The sequence below is a fragment of the Diadema antillarum genome, unplaced genomic scaffold (genome assembly GCF_040938485.1).
Source record: "Diadema antillarum isolate AM-2024a unplaced genomic scaffold, OU_Dant_1.0 seq00000320_RagTag, whole genome shotgun sequence".
Taxonomy (NCBI): Eukaryota; Metazoa; Echinodermata; class Echinoidea; order Diadematoida; family Diadematidae; genus Diadema; species Diadema antillarum.
In genome coordinates, this window is record NW_027271339.1 from 1,392,230 (window position 1) to 1,411,859 (window position 19,630).

Here is a 19,630-nt window from a genome sequence, read left to right on the forward strand (position 1 = left end):
GGTGCTAGAGTGTTACCCTGTCAGTTGCACTCTCTCACCCCCCCCCCCCCGAATTTTCAAGACTTTTGTGTTTGAGTGTGTGTGTGTGTGTGTGTGTGTGTGCGCAAAAAATTAACAAAATTTACTAAAAGCGTGCACCAGATCTTTCCACTTAAATACATGCAAAAGCACCCTCGTTTGCATGTTATCTCTTCGACCTTTTTAGTTATTCTTGCTTTCCTCCTCCAGGAAAAAAAAAAAATCTGGGTAATCTGTGCATTTGTGAAATGAAGCTCACAAGGAAATATTTCCCAAAATGGTCAATATTGCGGTGGACACCTGCTGTACATGATGTGGAGGGGGTGTAGTCATTAGTGAAAGTGTGGATTTAGTATGAATTCACAGCAAATAACGTAATCATCACGGTATTTGAGCTATTTATTCCTCCAAAAAAATTACTGTTTTGAGAAAAATAATTACAAACACAAGCCACAACTCAAGGATGCATCTCTGCCATATAAAAAGTTTTCATCAACTGAATTTTGTACATTATAGTTACAGAGATGATTACAAATTGGTTCTGTAATACTTCATAACAGTTGGTATATACTTACCTGTGAAGCGAGAGAGAAAAGGGGAAAAATCTGACGCCCTGCCCATCTATCTTCTAGCTAGAAATGGGGCAAGCCTATTAAAATTAGCATGATGTCATTAGCAAAGACCTAAACTTGAAGCCATTATATATCTTCCATGTCAATCTTTTTTTTTTTTTTGGGAGGGGGGGGGGGTCCATGAAGAGTACAATGTTATCATGAAAAAATAGGATGACAATGCACCTACCAGTATTTTATTTCCCCTTTTATGTCATTATCCCATTGAGGATGGACTGATTTTACTACAACACACATTTCCCATAGACACGTGCATGAGTATACTCGCGACTAGTCTTCAATGTGTTAATGCAACACCCTGTTCTGATGCGTGATTTGTAGTTGGCATATTGATGGTGCTGTTCATCCTGTCAAACTCAGGGGCCTTCTTTCTATAGTGTCAGTCTCATGAGCCTCTTTTGCTTAACCGTGGTGTCAAACTCATGGGATTTGTTTGCCTATTGTCAACATTACAAAAAGTGCGGTGACATCCTCCATAGGAAACGAGCGTTTTTAAATGCACCGCGCAGAGCGCACAATCAGGTATAGGACATTTACATGGACTCTCGACTTTACGAACTCATACCTCCCAGAATATGTCTTTTTGCTAAAATGCATCTGGTTTTAATGAAAATCTAAATTTCAAGCTTGCTCTACATACCTCATTTGTAGAGTTTTGTGAAAATTTTACATCGGTACCGTTCAAGTTGAAAATTAGGTGTCATTTCTCACTCAAACGCAATCAGCTCTACGACAACACGCAATTTTACATTGATGGCGCGGTGTGCCAACTGTGAGCCTGAAGGCCATTTGGAAGGGCTATTTTACTGCCATACCTGTTGGTTTTTGTACAATGCACCTGCCTAGTGAGTTGCAGCAAATACTCACATGTATTTATACTGAGTTTGGAGGAATTTCGGGAAACTTCGCCATCGGTACCTTTTCGATATTCATAAACCACGTCAGTTTAGCCCCGAGTGAATAACCCACCAATATGTTCATACACTAAAGCAATTGCGCGTCCCTGCGTGCTTCACACTTGAATACGCTACGCTATTGGCTAAATGTCATTGGCCTTACGAGGTCGCATCGGGTCAACGCGTGATCGTGACGTAGCGCGTATGCAAATTCGTGACGTGACAATAGGTGCGCGCATCTTTATTACTATTTAGATTTCATTAATACATTAGCTCAATGCAGCATTTGCGGCGCATGATTGCATCATGAATATGTATTATTCTTTAACGCTCAACGCACTGTGATTGGTGGTATGCAAATGACGGATCTACGTCATAGCTCATTACGTGTTTGTCATCGTTCGCGTGTAGACTTTTTGTAATGAACTAATGGGCTTTATTTTCCTAGTGTCAAACTCCTGGGCTGTATGACTCGTGGGTGTTAGTTTCATGGGATGACCCTGAGAAGACACCAGCTTCAACCCCCCCCCCCTTTCCACTGCTTTGCTAAATCTGTTTCTCACCCCAGCCAATTGAGAAACTTGGCATCTATGTATTCCATCTTATCATGGAATGATTAGTACCATACTGCTGAGCAATGTGAGGAAGAGTAATCTTGACTGTTCCATGCCTCGCTATGGCAGTAAAAAATATATGTTGCCTGAAAGAAAAACCACATCATTATGCCTATCTGAAACATATGTAGTGTGCCGATGAAAGGCAACTGTGTTGCACTGAAAATCTAGTAAACCTACATCATCTATAACGTGCATACATGTACATACAATGTGTATTTACTGGTACGTACACCATGTTACCTTGAGAAATCTGTTCTGCATTAATATGTGTAGGGCATGCACGTCACTGCTGTACAAACACGACATATATTGATCAATTGTTTCATGGTCAATATAATCTAGCAGATGTCTGCAACGTACAGCAGCACCAGCGTAAATCCATACAGAGGAGATGGGGGGGGGGATTATCAGTGATTAGTATTCAAGGAAACGGGCAGGGGAGGATATCACTCCCACAAGTGGGAAATTTTTGCATTTTCAGACTTTAAATTCAGAGATCTGATGCACCCTGTTAGTGAAATATAAAATTTGATTTTTGTTTCTATCAAAAGTAACAAAAAGATATATACAGTATTCAGGGTAGTGTGTAGGGGAGGGTGTTGGAGGGGGTGCCCCCTCCTACATGAGGGAGATTTTTGCATTTTCAGACTTGAAATTCAGAGATTATGTGCACCCCTTTGGTGAAATATTCGATTTTTGTTTCTAGTATAAAAGTAAGACAACTGCCAGTATATATTCAGGGAGATGTGTGGGGGAGGGCATTAGAGGGGGATACCCCCCATACACAAAGGAGATTTTTAAATTTTCAGACTTGAAACTTCGAGGTTTGATGCACCATATTGCTGAAATATCAAATTGTTATATACTCAGGGAACTGTGCAGGGGAGGGTGAGGGATGGGAGATATCACCTCCCACATGAGGGAAAATTTTGCATTTTCAAGCTTGAAATTAAGAGATCTGGTGCGCCATTATAGAGAAATATTCAATTTTTGTTTCTATAAAAACAAATATATATAAATATATAGGGCAAATATATCTTAAGGGGAATTTGCTCAAAAATGGGGAATGTTTGATTCCCCTCAAGGTTTTGACAATTGATGTTTTTCAATGCCTTATCAGTGATCTGGGGCCTAAGGACTACTCCACAGTAGGACACAGATGGTGTAGTGTGTGTAGATTGAGGACTGAACCATCAATACAATTTAAGGGAGATTGTCAGCAATGAAAAAAAAAAAGGCTGTATATATTGGATGTGCATAGAAAACGGGTCATTGGGGGAATGTAGCTATATCTGCTTTTACTAAAAAAAAGTCGTATTTTCTCATTAACATACAGAATTTAGTGGTATAAGATACCTTTTGTGCTCTTGTCAAGTCAATGCTTCATTGAGCCCATATTAACGCATAATTTTTCAAAAAAAGGCAATATTTGCATTTTTTCTGAATACTATTATGCTTTTATCAAATTCTCCCAAACTATCATTTATCCCGCATTTCCCCTTATGGCTTGAAATAGCATTTTATATATAGCGGGGGGACGGTATGGGACGGGGTGCCCCCTCCTGCATGAACACAATTGTATGCAGTACTTTCCAGGGCTGAGTTCTAGCATTCTGTTTAGTGTATATATTATTCAGTTACTTAACATGCATGGTGAATATCACTTGGCATTATTTGTGTTACTCAAGAATGAAATATGAATACATTTCAGGCTTTGACAGTAAAACCCTCATTCATAATTAGCCAATTTATTCCAAAAGTTATCATCTAGAAGATACTTTTGGGAAGCTTTTAAGGGGATATGATATCTTATTCTATAGAGTATCAAAACCTTCCTGAAATTTTCATGAGAGAAATAAAACCACAGATCTTCCATCTATATGAGGGCCTATTTTACATGGAAAAAGTAGAATGATGGCCATGGTTCGATAAATTTCAGACCTGCAAGTATCATGCATCAGACATGATGATCTAGACTCACACCTCAGGGGTCATTCTCACGTCCACATACTTCAAAACAAACGATAAAAAACATGATTTCGAACCATTGAAAAGGTCAAATTTCGGACAATCTTTTCTCTACGAAAACAAGTCTTATATTCAGTATGCAGTCCAGATGTCATGATTTACAGTTTGATGTAAACTGTGCAAGCTCCTTTCTGTGCATTTACATCCTTCCCTACTTCCCCACGCTCCCCCTCCCCCTTGATTGCTTCGCTCCCTCAAAGGAAGGCAGTCCTGAGAATTTTCACTGCACTGATAATTGTGTACAAACCACTCTCGCGCGCATTGTTATCATACTCCGTCGTTACTGAGTTTGGCGTTCAAACCGAAGATTACCTGGGCATAAGAGACTCAAATTCTTCAAAGAAAATATTGTTTCTATCTCAATATTTCTTTAAGTACTCAGATATCAAACGAATATGACTTCTACCGGGCAGGGTAAAAACAGGGGGCCGCAGGAATATGATTTTGCTCCACTTTGCCGTGCAGGTCCAGTCGTCACTGGCAGTAGCACTGTACTGCAGTCCAACCCCGGCTGCAGCCCCACCGTATGAAACATAGCTAATGGGTTAGCCACTTTCCTTACCTCTCTACGGCTACGCTTCCTTTCCTCGGTTATCTTCGAAGTCGATGCTCGAGGTGTTTCTGTTTTATAACTCATATAAGCAAATATGGTCAGGATTGCATTTGGCTTCAGGAGTTTCTCGGTTTATAACCGAGGGCCACAGCCTGCTTGTCCACGTCAAAACATGCTTCTCAAATGGTCCTCGCATAGGCCTACAACACGATATCGAGAATGCTTTAAGTTTTTATGTTCGGCTTCGTTGTACTGAGATTTCTCAGCCATACAGCGCACCTTTCACGATCCTTTTGTGGGTCTGGGATGGAAAAAACGATTTCCTGGGCAATTTTCTCTAAGATTCGAGCAAAATACTGCTTGACACATCGGCATGATGAAAGATAGCCCGACCAGACGACGCCGAATGCGGTCGCCCCTCTAGTGTAAATAAATGCACCGTTTCTACGTACCTACTAGTACATAAATGGCTAACTGCATGCGCGGCGACAGGGCCGCAGCTGCGCTGTGATAGACTGGAAACGCGCGAAGGGCAAATCGGGGTATCTACCGTAGATCTAGTAGTACCGTCCACACGTGTACTGTGCGAATAGATAATACACACACACACACACACACACACAGAGTACGTAAAAACAATGTCAAATACAGCTGTACTAGTAGCCATCGCCTTCCTCATGCATCCGGGTAACTAGGGAGTCATACGCATAACGAGCAGAACACGGCTGGGAAGAGTTGTGCCTCGGTGACGTCTGACTCTCCGCCAAGACTTGCTCATTAGCATATTCACCATGCAGATTCACACTTTTTCAACCAAAATTTACGAGCTTAATTGGTGATTTGAAAGTTTGTTTTTGGTGAAAGTAGTTCATTGGAGGTACCAACAATCAACATATTTTTTTCAAATTCGTGAGGACTGCCTCACTTTAATTAAATCTAATGCCTAGCTGCTCTCTGACCTTGGTATATCTCTCCTATCACTTCTCTCATGGCTTATTCATTGTACAGGAATTTTTGTTTTTAATTACAACGAGCTAATTTCTATTTCGGAATTATTTCCTAACTTACATTTCTGTAATTCATTTATCTAAAAGATTACATTACTATCAACTATCCTGGAATTATACACCACTATATGGAAATAGGAATGTCGCTATGGTGACTGGTGTACATGCCTCTGCCTTATTGCATGGTTCTCCAAATAGGTTTAGAGTACGTCTTGACAATATGAGACGACAGTTTTACATAATTAGCAAAAACTTGAAATGACATGCTAGTCACAAATTATGTGTTGAGTTTTTACTTTTCTTGAACTAGGTTTTACACAGATGGATGACTAAATTGTTCATGAGAGCAAGTATTGAGCATTTATACTTGACCTTCGGCCCTTGCCCTTTGACCCCAAGGTCCACAATTCGTCACAGAATCACTAACTGGTAACATCTATTTCATAACAATACTTTGAGCTATTTTCAAAATATGGGAAAAAGTAGTGATATCTTAAACATTTTTACTAGACCTTTGACCCCATGGCAAAAATCCTTCCCTCCTGAATCATTGTGCAGTAATGCATGATACACAGTATTCTTCCATTAATTGGGTATTGTTGGACACAGCATTGCTTACCCGATTAAGCGGAGTACCTGATTTGCCGGAGAGTATGCTTCATTCACATCACAGCTACCACATACAAAATCATGCATCCATATGCACCACATTATAGCACGGATGTATGTCACAGCCACAGCTCCTGCACAGATCATTCAATTAAAGGACAAGTTCACCTTCATAGACATGTGGGTTGATTGAATGCAGCGATATTAGTAGAGCACATCATTGAGAGTTTGAGGAAAATCGGACAATCCGTTCAAAAGTTATGAATTTTTGAAGTTTCTGCTCACTCAAGGCTGGATGAGAAGACTACTATAGCTTGTGATGTCACATGAGTACAACGATATAAAGAAAGAATAAAGAAAATTCAACGTATTCTCACTTTTCTCGCATAACAAAAGAACACTTGACTTCTCTCTTTCAGAAGGCAGGGGGAATAATATTACCCTTAACATATGTCAGTAACAAGTCGAAGAAATGTGCACTTAATTCAAAAAGTAAAATTTTGTAAAATTGTCTTTTTATTTTCTTTATATGGTTGTACGCATATGACATCATACACTATAGTAGTCTTCTCATCCAGCAGTGACGAAGCAGATACTTTAAAAATTCATAACTTTTGAACGGATTATCCGATTTTCCCCAAACTCTCACTGATGTGTTCTAATATAGCTGCATTCACTCAACCCACATGTTTATGAAGGTGAACTTGTCCTTTAAGTTTCATACAGTGTAATAGCCTTCACTGAATCCCCAATTTTTCTCGTAATGGTTTCAAGGAAACAGCACGCTACAAATCTTAAGAAATATGGAAACTTATCCTATTTTATACTGTACTACCTTGTTGATGACTGACTGGAAACGATACTAATAATCAGTAATCCATGCCGAGGCACTGCTTGCACGAGTGCATTCGCCGTTTATGAAAGTACATGGTACTACAGTCAACTTCGGATACCTCGACGTCGGATAAGCCGAATATCACTTACCTCGGGGGCAAAATGAAAGTCCCGATTGTTCCTATGGAGTTTCCGTGTATTAAAATTCGCGTAGCTCGAAGAAAATAACTCGAAGTTCGGTTACCTCGAAGTGAAATCTACTGTCCCGATCTTAATTAACTTATTGTTTTTCCCGGCATGTAGCTCGAATCGAAATTGCAACATCACTCAGCATCTCCGATAAAGCGCGCGTGGACAGCGAAGAAGACATGTCACAAATCTTTTCACACTCGACTGTAAATATTCCCGACCAGAACAATCGCGCGCCCAAAGAAATGCCCGGTACACAACTGACAAGAAAAATCCCAACACCTACCTACATACGTACACGGTATGCACATAGCACCCTTGCCAAGCAACGGAGTGCTTACGACAGCACTACGCTCTGCCCCATCATCTTCTTTTCTTTAACCACTGTGTTTTAATTCTTGATCATGATAGTCATACCGTGCGCGTAGATTTCTTAACCGTCGTGGCGCACCTGCGTAGGTGTTGACAGTTATATCTTTGGCATTAATCACGGTCCACTGTCCAAACATCAATCTCCTGCGTAGTGCCTTTTTTAACTTTTTTTTTTTTACCTTTCACGAAGTATGTTTCATTTATTCTTCCCCGAGAACGCAAGCACTGATTTTTTTTTTCAGCAATGCGATTATGAAAATATTGTGGAATATGATGTGGAAGTATAGGCCGAGCATAATAAAGAATAGAATAGACAGGGCTCCACACTATTAACTTTTATCGGGCCACCAGTATCACTGATTTTTATTTTTTGGTGGTCGAATCTACTCGAAATTAAAATCTGGCGACACAAAAAAAAATGGAGAAAAACATTAGAAAAACTAAATCGGTCCTACAAAACATAGAAAAATGAATATTAAGCATTATTAAAGTGAAACAGATGCCCATGTCTAAAACAAATGAATAGAAAATCCAATCATCTGGACTCTGTGTTTTAAGATTTAGCAAATAGGCGTATAGATTATTATAAAAGTTGATGCCTATATATTTAGGAGGTCAAAACTTAGGATTGAAATGAAAAAGTGGGAGCATTTGCCGACATTTGTTAGCATCCGACATTTGTTTTAGCATTATAAAGAGCCGAAAGTTACCGTTATCCATTTCATCCATTTCTTATTGTAAAAGCAATCATCCAACATTTATTAGTTTGTTAGCACCTTACGGAGCTGAATATTACCGTTAATCATTTTTAAATGTAAAAGCAAACAACCGACATTCATTGTAGCATCTTATGGAGCTGAATGCTATCCTTACCCATTTCCAAACGTGAAAGCAAACATCCGCTATTTGTTTCAGCATCTAGACCTCACTGAGCGGATTAATACCGTTAATCATTTCCAAATGTAAAAGCAACAATCTGTCATTTATTTTTGCATCGTACGAAGCAGAATCGTACCGTTATTCATTTCAAACATACGATATTTATTTTATCATCGTACGGAGCCGAATGTTACTGCTGTCCTCTTCCGAAAGTGAAATGAATCATCTGACAATTATTTTATCATCTTACGGAGCCGAATGTTACTGTTTTTCATTTTCGAACGTCGAAGCTGACATCAGACGTTTATTTTACAATCAAACGTAGCTGAATGTCACTGTTATTCATTTCGAAATGTAATAGCACATATCCAATTTTTTTTTTTGCATCATATGGGGCAGAATGTTACTGCTATTCACTTCCAAACATGCCAAACGTAAAAGCAATCATTCGAGATGTATTTTAGCATCTTCCGGAGCTGAATGTTACTGCCAGTTATTTTCGAACGTAAAAGCAAACATCCAGCATTTATTTTATCATCGTCAGGAGTTGAATGTTAAATATTTTACTCATTTCCGAACGTCAAAGCAAACATCAAACATTAATTTTACCATTGAACGCAGCTGAATGTTACTGTTATTCATTTCGAAATTTAAAAAGCAAACATCAGTTATTTTAGCATCGTATGGAACAGAATATTACTGGAACTTCCGAACATAAAAGCGATCATCTAACATTCATTTTAGCATCTTCCGAAGCCGAATGTTATTGCTATTTCCTTTTGAAAGTAAGGAAACATCCGACACTTATCTAAACCATCGTACGGAGTTGAATATTGTTTTTCATTTCCGAACGTCAAAGCAAATATTCGACATTTATTTCAGCGTCTTCCGCAGCCGAATATTATCCTTATTCATTTCCGAACGCAAAATGAAATATCTGACATTAGTTTTAGCACCATACGGAGCTGAGTCTTATCGTTTTTCATTTCCAAAAGTATGAACAAACATCCGACATTTATTTTAGTATCTTACGGAGCCGATTGTTACCGCTGTTCATTTTCAAAAGTAAAGGCAAACACCCGACTTTTTTTTTTGGTGGCGCGATAGGGCCACCAAAATCTTCATTTCTGAAATTTTGATTTCAATTCCGATTTTCATTCAATTCAGTCATATAAAAGTCGATTCAATTCCAATTGACAAGCATGCAAACAATCGGTAGGCACTATAACAGATACCATGTTGAACATCGATAAACATCGGATAGGTCGAAGAAAATTCGACGTACGTACGCGTACCTCGAATTTCGCGTACCTCGAATTTCGCGTACCTCGAACCATTTTCTTCAGTCCCGACGACTTCGAGGTATCCGAAGTTGACTGTAGTTATGTAAATTGAACAAGTCGTATCAACATGACATTGTAGTACTGTAGTATGCAACTTGACATTGTAAATATATGCAGTCACAAATTCTGCTGTCCCATTAATGGGGATTGTAAGTTTACTTTTTCATGAACACTTCAAAGAAAGCTCACTCAGTATTTATCTAGCAAAGCTGGCTAGACACTTGCAGTGATAAGTGTGTCACTGTGTATAGGGCAGTGTGTCTGTGGTGCTCATGCAAGGGTTGGTATTTGGCATACTACTGTACAAATCTACTTCCAGTGATGTGGTGGATTTATCATTCACTGCACATTAACATGATAACATATAAACCATAGGCCTTTATCGCCTCTCAGCTCTTCACAATTTCTTCAGAATTTATTTACACATATTTTTTTTTTTTTTTGCGAAGAATAGATGAAACTCGACTACCCATTTAACTGAAATATTAACCCCATTATTCAATGAATATAACACGCATCAGAACTGCTTTTACTTCGTATGTTAATGCAGCAGAGAAGGCCTACCCAAAAGTGGTACTGGATTATGTGGAGACTACTGTACGTAGTTTGATTAAGTTTATGCATGAGTAATCTCCAAGGTATGGAGAAAAAGTGTAATTCCACAGCCTTTGTTAGTGTAGATCTATTTATATACAGCCCCGAGTCCTTACCATAGCAGTATATATTTACTGCCCAACCCACAGATCAATCTCCCAGACTTTTTTTTTTTCATTACCGTATTGAGGGACATAATTCATTGGGTCAAATGCAGCAAATATGTTACATAGACTGAGAAAGTAGAAAGAAAAGTATGCCTTTTGATGATACTCATATTTTGCTTTGTTTCACTCTGTTTTTAGAAAGACCTGTGCCGTTTCCTCACTTGGATCTACGCAGAAGATATCATTACGTAGTTGAGAAAATAAACCTCTGTGACGCCAAAGTGTTACTACGATCATCATCAGTGCAATGCATCATAATTGCAAAATGTTAAGCATGGCCTACTCAATGCACATAGCGTAGACCAAAACTTTCGCTTGCATAAATTTCAATTTTGCAATATCTTAGCTCTTGCAACATTCGCAAAATTAAAGTGGATGTAAACGTTTCTGGTTTTACAGTACTTGATAATAAGAAGTGTCGGTGGTGATACTGCACAGTATACACTACAAAATAATAGTTACAATAATGATAAATAACACTTATATAGCACTTAAAACTGACGTTTCTAAGCACATTAATACAGAAAAAATATTAAATCAATATACAGCAATATGTACATATAATATAACAACAACAACAAAAATTAGGATTGAGTAAATAGATAAGTTTTCAGCAATGATTTAAACATATCAACACTTGTATACATGTAGGATTATGTATTTATAGTAGAACATGTTAATATGAGCCAGTGCTGACACTGACCACATGAACAACAGTGTCTTGTAGAATAGTGTTTTAAAGGACAAGTCCACCTTTATATACATGTGGATTGAGTGAATGCAGCAATATTAGTAGAACACATCTGTGAAAGTTTGGGGAAAAATCGGACAATCCGTTCAAAAGTTATGAATTTTTAAAGTATCTGCGTAGTCACTGCTGGATGAGAAGACTACTACAGTGTATGATGTCATATGCGTACAACCATATAAAGAAAATAAAAAGACAATTTTACAAAATTTTACTTTTTCAATAAAGTGCACATTTCTTCGGCTTGTTACTGACAAAGGTTAAGTGTAATATCATTCCCCCTGCCTTCTGAAAGAGAGAAGTCAAGTGTTCTTTTGTTATGCGAGAAAAGTGAGAATATGTTGAATTTTCTTTATTCTTTCTTTATATCGTTGTACTCATGTGACATCACAAGCTATAGTAGTCTTCTCATCCAGCCTTGAGTGAGCAGAAACTTCAAAAATTCATAACTTTTGAACGGATTGTCCGATTTTCCTCAAACTCTCAATGATGTGCTCTACTAATATTGCTGCATTCACTGAACCCACATGTCTATGAAGGTGAACTTGTCCTTTAAGAACTTGGTTACGCAATGATTCTGTTTTCAAGAAAAAGGATTTTCTTCTTCTGTCTCACAAAGAGACTGTTGGAAGGTAGGCCTCGGGCGTGTTAATGTGGCAAGATATTATTTTTGTTGTGTAACAAACTACACACCAAACACACTCTCATCATACAGCCATATTCCAACGTCTTGAGTTGTGATTCGACTCGATTTACTAATTGTAATAACGGGCGTTGACAACAGAATATTTAAGTTTCAATACTATACACGCTTTATTGTCGTGTACATCATTATATCACACGCAGGTGATAATTATAGGGTATTTCCCCCAGAATATGAATCAATCAGGGTATTGGTTATTTACGACTCTCCATGAGCAATCACACCAAATTATATTTGGTCAAAACGTTTAAAAGGAGGTCTTAAAATTGAGGGGACATACATGTGATTATAATTATTAGGAGCGGTAATACATATAAAAGGGTGCATAAGTTACGAACCACCGCGACAGTCCGAACAGAGTCCCTAGTCAGCTAGTCGCTTCCAGGGTGAAATAGCGGCCACGTCACTCTCCAAGGGGACCTCGATCGCGATCGCGAACTGCAGTGCGCACTGCCACGATGAGCTCCGGGTCGAGATGCTGACGTGTACACGCACTGTCTGGAACGGGACCGGTGTTCGCCGCCTCGTCGTCGCCCGGCACTCACATCAATAGCGTTGACATCGATTGTTACGGATGCGATCCCACTTGGAGATTCACAATAAATTTACGCTAATTCGTCGAGAGCTGGACATGGATGAAGTTCATCCTTAGTCGTTGACGACGGGGTTGACGATGGGAGGAGATGCGAGATGATGAGCTTTGATGCAAGCCTCATGCAGCGTCCGCAAACAATATGATAGGAAGGCAACTCCTCTTCATAACAATTGTTCCACAACTATTTAGAATTAATGTTGCTTGAAACAAGCACCTCACCGATGTGGTGTATTGTATGAACTCCAAGAATTATAGTACAATGTAAAACTGACTCAACACGGGATGGACTTGACTCTGGAAAGTATAATATTACATCTCCCCTTTGTATCGGACGCAGGAGAGCGATGGTATAATATGTCCATCTCCTTTGGAGGTTGAGGAGCCAGAGTGAGAGAAAAAGCTATGTCCACGGTTAATGTTAGGGAAAAGGGGGCTACGTGGCAAGTATGATGGGCTAAGCCTACGTGTACCTTTTTACATAACCGTGGTCAAAGGACTGGTCAGCAAAAATTAGCTCTTTTGTTTCTTTTTGCCATCGGGGAGCGTCCGGAGAGAGTGACATGATTATATAATACCGATTGAAATAGCTCCCTCTCTCGGCCGGTGACTTATAGTCAGACTAACGGGGTACGTGCTGCTACAAGGAATCCCCCCCTAGTACGTAAGTCCTGACCAGCACTGACGTACGACAAAAGGAAAAAATAACTGTATGTACACCGTTTTACTACCTGCCAAAAACACAATATCAATACAATGGTCGTGTATATACCCTTGAGGACTGCATGCAGGTTGTTAGAAAGCAAACAAAACTTATTGTAAAATACTGTAGGGCCTACATAATAATATGCTATGAGGTCGATCTGACTGAACCGTGTGTTGGTTCAACGTCCTCAAGCACGGACCATGTATTATAGCACGGACTCGATAATAATACACACAGATAAAAATTTGTAACGGAAAGTACAAACAAAGCATATCGGCCAAGTATGACACAAAAAAGTGTATGTCATGTTGCTCGTGTCGTTCTGCGATGGCAGCCCCTAAGCGTTATACAATGTACTACATTTAGAGTATCGCAGAAAGCACACAAAGTAATATACATGTACAATAAAAATACGGAAACTTAATGTATCTGGTTGCAGTGAATCCGCCCGTGGTAAGTTTTCCTTCTACGGGGGTAACTCTGAGATCACGCAAAAGAAACTAAGATGATAACAAATTATCACCAAAAAAAAAAATCCTGTACAAACTGTATACGGCCAAGGCGTACACATATAACATACATACTAATTACCTATGACAGTCACATAGTATTCACATTAATTAATTAAATCTGCCTTAAAACCTCGACATCATCAAGAGTGATGGCAGACGCCTCGTAACTAAATGAAATAACGTTATCCTAACGATACCACATAACGCGCCGGCCATCTGACATGGCGCCCCGATCTCGTTTGTCGGACCGGTGGATCCGACTTCGCAGCGGGCGTATCCGACGCCGTCGACGTCGCTGGGGAAGATTCGAGTGGGGAACGCGTTGTGTCGCGAGGCACTACTACATCGTCCGGCGCGCTGCTGCTCTCGACATGCGCGACTTTTAAGCGATCGACGCTCACCTGCTCTTTCTTGCCATTGATTTCGAGTGTGTAATGCCTAACGTTGCGTCGTAACACTTTGTAAGGCCCATCGTAGGGCTGTTGCAAGGGCTTACGAACTCGATCAACACGGACAAAAACATAAGAACAAGTGTGCAGGTCTGTCGGCACGTGAGTAGTCGTGTGTTGGGAGCGAGGCGGAGTAGGTGTGAATTGAGACATGTGGTTACGTAATCGAGAAACATAGTCGCTCGGGTCGACAGTGGTCTGCTGAGGAGCAACAAACTGAGCGGGCAAGCGCAGTGTCGTGCCGTAGACAAGTTCGGCTGGGGAGCACTTGAGGTCATCTTTTACAGTAGAGCGAATGCCCAATAAGATGATCGGGATATGCTCAGTCCAGTGAGAGGGGTCGTTCTTTGCTTTTAGTGCAGCTTTCATCTGGCGGTGAAATCTCTCTATCATCCCGTTTGCTGCCGGATGATAGGCGGTAGTGCGAATCCTAGTTGTGCCTAACAACCGCGTTAATTGCTCAAATAGGCGTGATTCGAATTGAACTCCACGGTCTGTGGTGACCGTTTCCGGCGCGCCGTGCACTGCTACCCATCGTTCGACAAACACTTTAGCTACTGTCTCGGCTGTTATGTCGGGTATGGGCGCTGCCTCGGGCCACCTCGTATACCGATCTATACAAGTGAAAACGTATGCATTGCCCTGTGAAGTAGGCAGTGGTCCTACTAAATCGATATGAACATGCGCAAATCGTGCGTCAGGTGTACTGAATGTGCCGAGAGGAGCTTTGACGTGTCTATGAACTTTAGACTTCTGGCAAGGAATGCACTCGCGTGCCCACTTTCGAACATCTTTGTTGATGTTTGGCCACACGAACCGAGAAGTGATAGCTAGTTGGCTGGCTTTAACACCAGGATGAGATAAGCCATGGACTGAGTCAAATATCGCGCGCCTGTGGGATTGAGGAACGTACGGACGTGGCTTTTGGGTTGACATATCACAAATAATCTCACCACCAGTAGAAATGAGAGGCAAACGTTCGAGTTTAAGGCTAGTACGTGGGTTTCGCAGCTCTGCTTGCAACTCGTCATCGCATTGCTGTGCTTGTGCCATCGATTCATAGTCTACTGTTTCAGTCGTGTGGAGCGCGTTTACCGCAGGGCGGGAGAGCATGTCGGCTACTACATTTTCTGCCCCTTTTACGTGCCGAATATCGGTAGTAAACTGGGATATGTAGTCAAGTTGCCGTACTTCGCGCGGGCTGTGACGGTCTGGCTTAGCATTGAACGCGTAAGTCAGGGGTTTGTGGTCTGTATATACACAGAAGTCACGGGCATCAAGCATGTAACGAAAATGCTTGATAGTCAAGTAGATAGCAAGTAACTCTCGTCCGAAAGTACTGTACCTCGTCTCCGCTGCGTTCAACTTGCGAGAGAAAAAGGCGATTGGCTGCCAGGCCCCGTCAGTCAGTTGCTGTACCACGCCCCCGACTGCTCTGTCGGACGCGTCGACCATGATACTCAACGCTGATTGGGTAGAAGGGTAAGCCAATAGTGTGGCCTGTGCAACTTTCTCTTTGATTTCGGCAAATGCCACGTCGCATGCTGGTGTCCAGTGCAGTGGTTTTCGTGAGCGTGTTGCACGATTCCGGAGGAGGTCCGTGAGTGGTGTCAATGTTTCTGCGCAGTTTGGGATAAATCTACGGTAGAAATTGACCAGGCCTAAGAATGCACGCAGCTGCTTGACCGAAGTGGGCGTGGCGCATTGACGTATGGCTTCAACCTTTTCGGGCAGTGGGCTCACACCTTCGCTATTGATGCGGTGGCCCAAGAAATCGAGCGAGTCTCTCCCGAATTCACATTTGCTTGGGTTTACTACTACGCCGTACTCTTGCAGTCTTGCGAAAAGCAAACGCAGATGGCGCTCGTGTTCTTCGTGATTCGCGCTTGCCACGAGGAGGTCGTCTATATACGCATAAACGAACGTGAGGCCACGAAGAACTTGGTCAATAAACCGCTGAAATGTCTGAGCTGCGTTGCGTAGCCCGAATGGCATACGCAAAAACTCGAATAGGCCAAATGGTGTGCTAATCGCAGTCTTGCAAATGTCATCAGTCTCTACGGGGATCTGATGATACGCCCTTACCAAGTCTATTTTCGAGAAAACGCGCTTGCCGTGCAAATTCGAGGCGAAGTCCTGAATGTGAGGGACGGGGTAACGGTCGGGGATAGTTGCCTTATTCAAGGCGCGATAGTCTCCGCACGGCCGCCAATCCCCTTCAGTGCGTTTGGGCACCATGTGTAAAGGTGATGACCACGGGCTGTTGGACGGCCGCACAATGCCGAGCTCGAGCATGTGTTCGAACTCGCGTTTGGCTACGGCTAGTCTGTCAGCTGTCAGTCGTCGTGGTTGTGCACTAACGGGTGGTCCCTTTGTCTCGATATGGTGTGTGATGCTATGTCGAACGTCGCTCTCTTTGTATACCGGTTTGGTTATGTCACTGAAGTCGGTCGTAAGCATGCATCGGTATGGGTCGTTGTCATCGTCGGCTGTCATATGTAAGCCGACGGGGTTGAGTCCGACGTTAACCGCAGTCTGTCCTGTGACATGCAAGTTTGTTACTGTGTCTATCAGTCGTCGTTGTTGGACATCGACCAAAAAGTGGAAGTGATGCAAGAAATCGGCACCGAGTATCGGTGTAGCCACATCGGCAATTATGAAAACCCATCTAAAATTACGGCGCAAACCCAAATCTAATGTTAATGAACGTTGGCCATATGTGGCTATTTGGGAGCTGTTTGCTGCTCGCAAGTGATAAGAGGATGGATACTTTCGCTCATGTTTGCCGGGTGGGAACACCGACACTGCGGCACCAGTGTCAATCAAAAATTGCTGTTGCGTATTGTTGTCAGTGACGTAGAAGAGGCGACTGTTGCTAAGGGAACCAGTCGGGGTCGTCGCGCCTACCCGCTGGTCGCTTCGTTTCCCTTGTACGAGCAAGGTTGAGTGCATCGATGGGCGTTTGCACCAAATCGGTAGTGGTAAAAGCATAGCTGCTGTGTATTAGCTCCGGGCTGATCACTTGACGCTGCCGCCGCAGCGTTCGCTCCTTGGCTTTGCTGGCCGTGCTGGCCGTTGTGTTGCGAGGGGGTCTTAGCGCCCCTGCCTGCCGTGCTACGGCTGCGACTACGTCCCCGCTGCTGCATCTTTTTGACGCTAAACGTCAGATCAATCAACGCACGCTTTACTTCGGCAAGCTCGCTCGTTAGCTGTGACAACGTCGCTGGAGGCGTAACCCCTCTCGAATTTCCCCCACTACTGCTAACTGGTGCTATTATCGGAGGGCTAGCCGTCATTGTATTGACGCCCGGTACGTGGGCATCAACGATCCGATCCGCGAGCTCGGCCAACTCCTGCAAAGTTAGGGCGTCAGAGGTTGATGCTAAAATTAGCCTGACGTTTTGGGGGAGTCTTTGCAGAAACAGCTGCTTCAGAATACCCTTTTCTAGCGTTTGATCGCCTACCAGCTGCTCCATTCTCCGCAGAAGCTGAGAAGGTTTACGATCGCCGAGTTCCTCCTCAGTTAGGAGTCGCTTAACGCGGCGCTGTTCAGATTCGGACATTCGTGCTATGAGAGTTTGTTTCAGGTTGGTATATTGGTTGGCAGACGGTGGGTTAACAATTAAGTCACGCACATCCTGCGCCACTTCGGGTGACAATGCGGCGATAACATAGGCGTATTTTGTCTCCTCTTTAGAAATGCCGCGCGTGCTAAACTGTGCCTCCGCTTGTGCGAACCAAATTTGGGGGTCGTTTGCCCAAAATGGGGGCAATTTGATAGAAACTGTGCCTATGAGTGAGCGTTCCTCGGGCTCTTTTGCAGGCAAGGCCGCTGGGGATAGAGTTTGCTCCGCACTTTCGGTAGCCATGGTTACAATCTCTTCACGCAAGAATAAAATCGCCTAACGAGGGCGCAAGGTCCTGACCGGAGTGTTATGTGGTATCGGTCACTGCCGCAGCAATTTGCTACTGAATACGAACTATTAGGCCCACAAACAATCGAGAATAATTTGCAAACTTAACAGACAGCAACATACATATTACGTAAGCATAACACAAAATTGCCAACCTATGTGGTATGAGCCTATATAGTAGCAAGAATATGCTCAGATAGTATGGTTCACACTAAGTGCGTGTGTGGTTGTCAACTACAACATGGTTATTATAAAGTCGTATTATCAAATGGAGTGGAATCACACCTCTTTAAGATCACGTCGGGGTCACCACTTTGTTGGAAGGTAGGCCTCGGGCGTGTTAATGTGGCAAGATATTATTTTTGTTGTGTAACAAACTACACACCAAACACACTCTCATCATACAGCCATATTCCAACGTCTTGAGTTGTGATTCGACTCGATTTACTAATTGTAATAACGGGCGTTGACAACAGAATATTTAAGTTTCAATACTATACACGCTTTATTGTCGTGTACATCATTATATCACACGCAGGTGATAATTATAGGGTATTTCCCCCAGAATATGAATCAATCAGGGTATTGGTTATTTACGACTCTCCATGAGCAATCACACCAAATTATATTTGGTCAAAACGTTTAAAAGGAGGTCTTAAAATTGAGGGGACATACATGTGATTATAATTATTAGGAGCGGTAATACATATAAAAGGGTGCATAAGTTACGAACCACCGCGACAGTCCGAACAGAGTCCCTAGTCAGCTAGTCGCTTCCAGGGTGAAATAGCGGCCACGTCACTCTCCAAGGGGACCTCGATCGCGATCGCGAACTGCAGTGCGCACTGCCACGATGAGCTCCGGGTCGAGATGCTGACGTGTACACGCACTGTCTGGAACGGGACCGGTGTTCGCCGCCTCGTCGTCGCCCGGCACTCACATCAATAGCGTTGACATCGATTGTTACGGATGCGATCCCACTTGGAGATTCACAATAAATTTACGCTAATTCGTCGAGAGCTGGACATGGATGAAGTTCATCCTTAGTCGTTGACGACGGGGTTGACGATGGGAGGAGATGCGAGATGATGAGCTTTGATGCAAGCCTCATGCAGCGTCCGCAAACAATATGATAGGAAGGCAACTCCTCTTCATAACAATTGTTCCACAACTATTTAGAATTAATGTTGCTTGAAACAAGCACCTCACCGATGTGGTGTATTGTATGAACTCCAAGAATTATAGTACAATGTAAAACTGACTCAACA

At 42.1% G+C, this 19,630-nt stretch overlaps 2 protein-coding genes across 3 annotated transcripts in view; both read right to left on the minus strand.

Annotated features, from left to right (window-relative positions):
* The window catches only part of LOC139730528 (uncharacterized), a 148,948-nt gene that overhangs the window by 116,136 nt on the left and 13,182 nt on the right, over positions 1-19,630 (minus strand). The window lies entirely within an intron of this gene.
* Positions 17,352-18,317, minus strand: LOC139730544 (uncharacterized). Its single transcript, XM_071641399.1, has one exon. It carries the CDS (start codon positions 18,315-18,317, stop codon positions 17,352-17,354), a length of 966 nt encoding a protein of 321 aa, XP_071497500.1.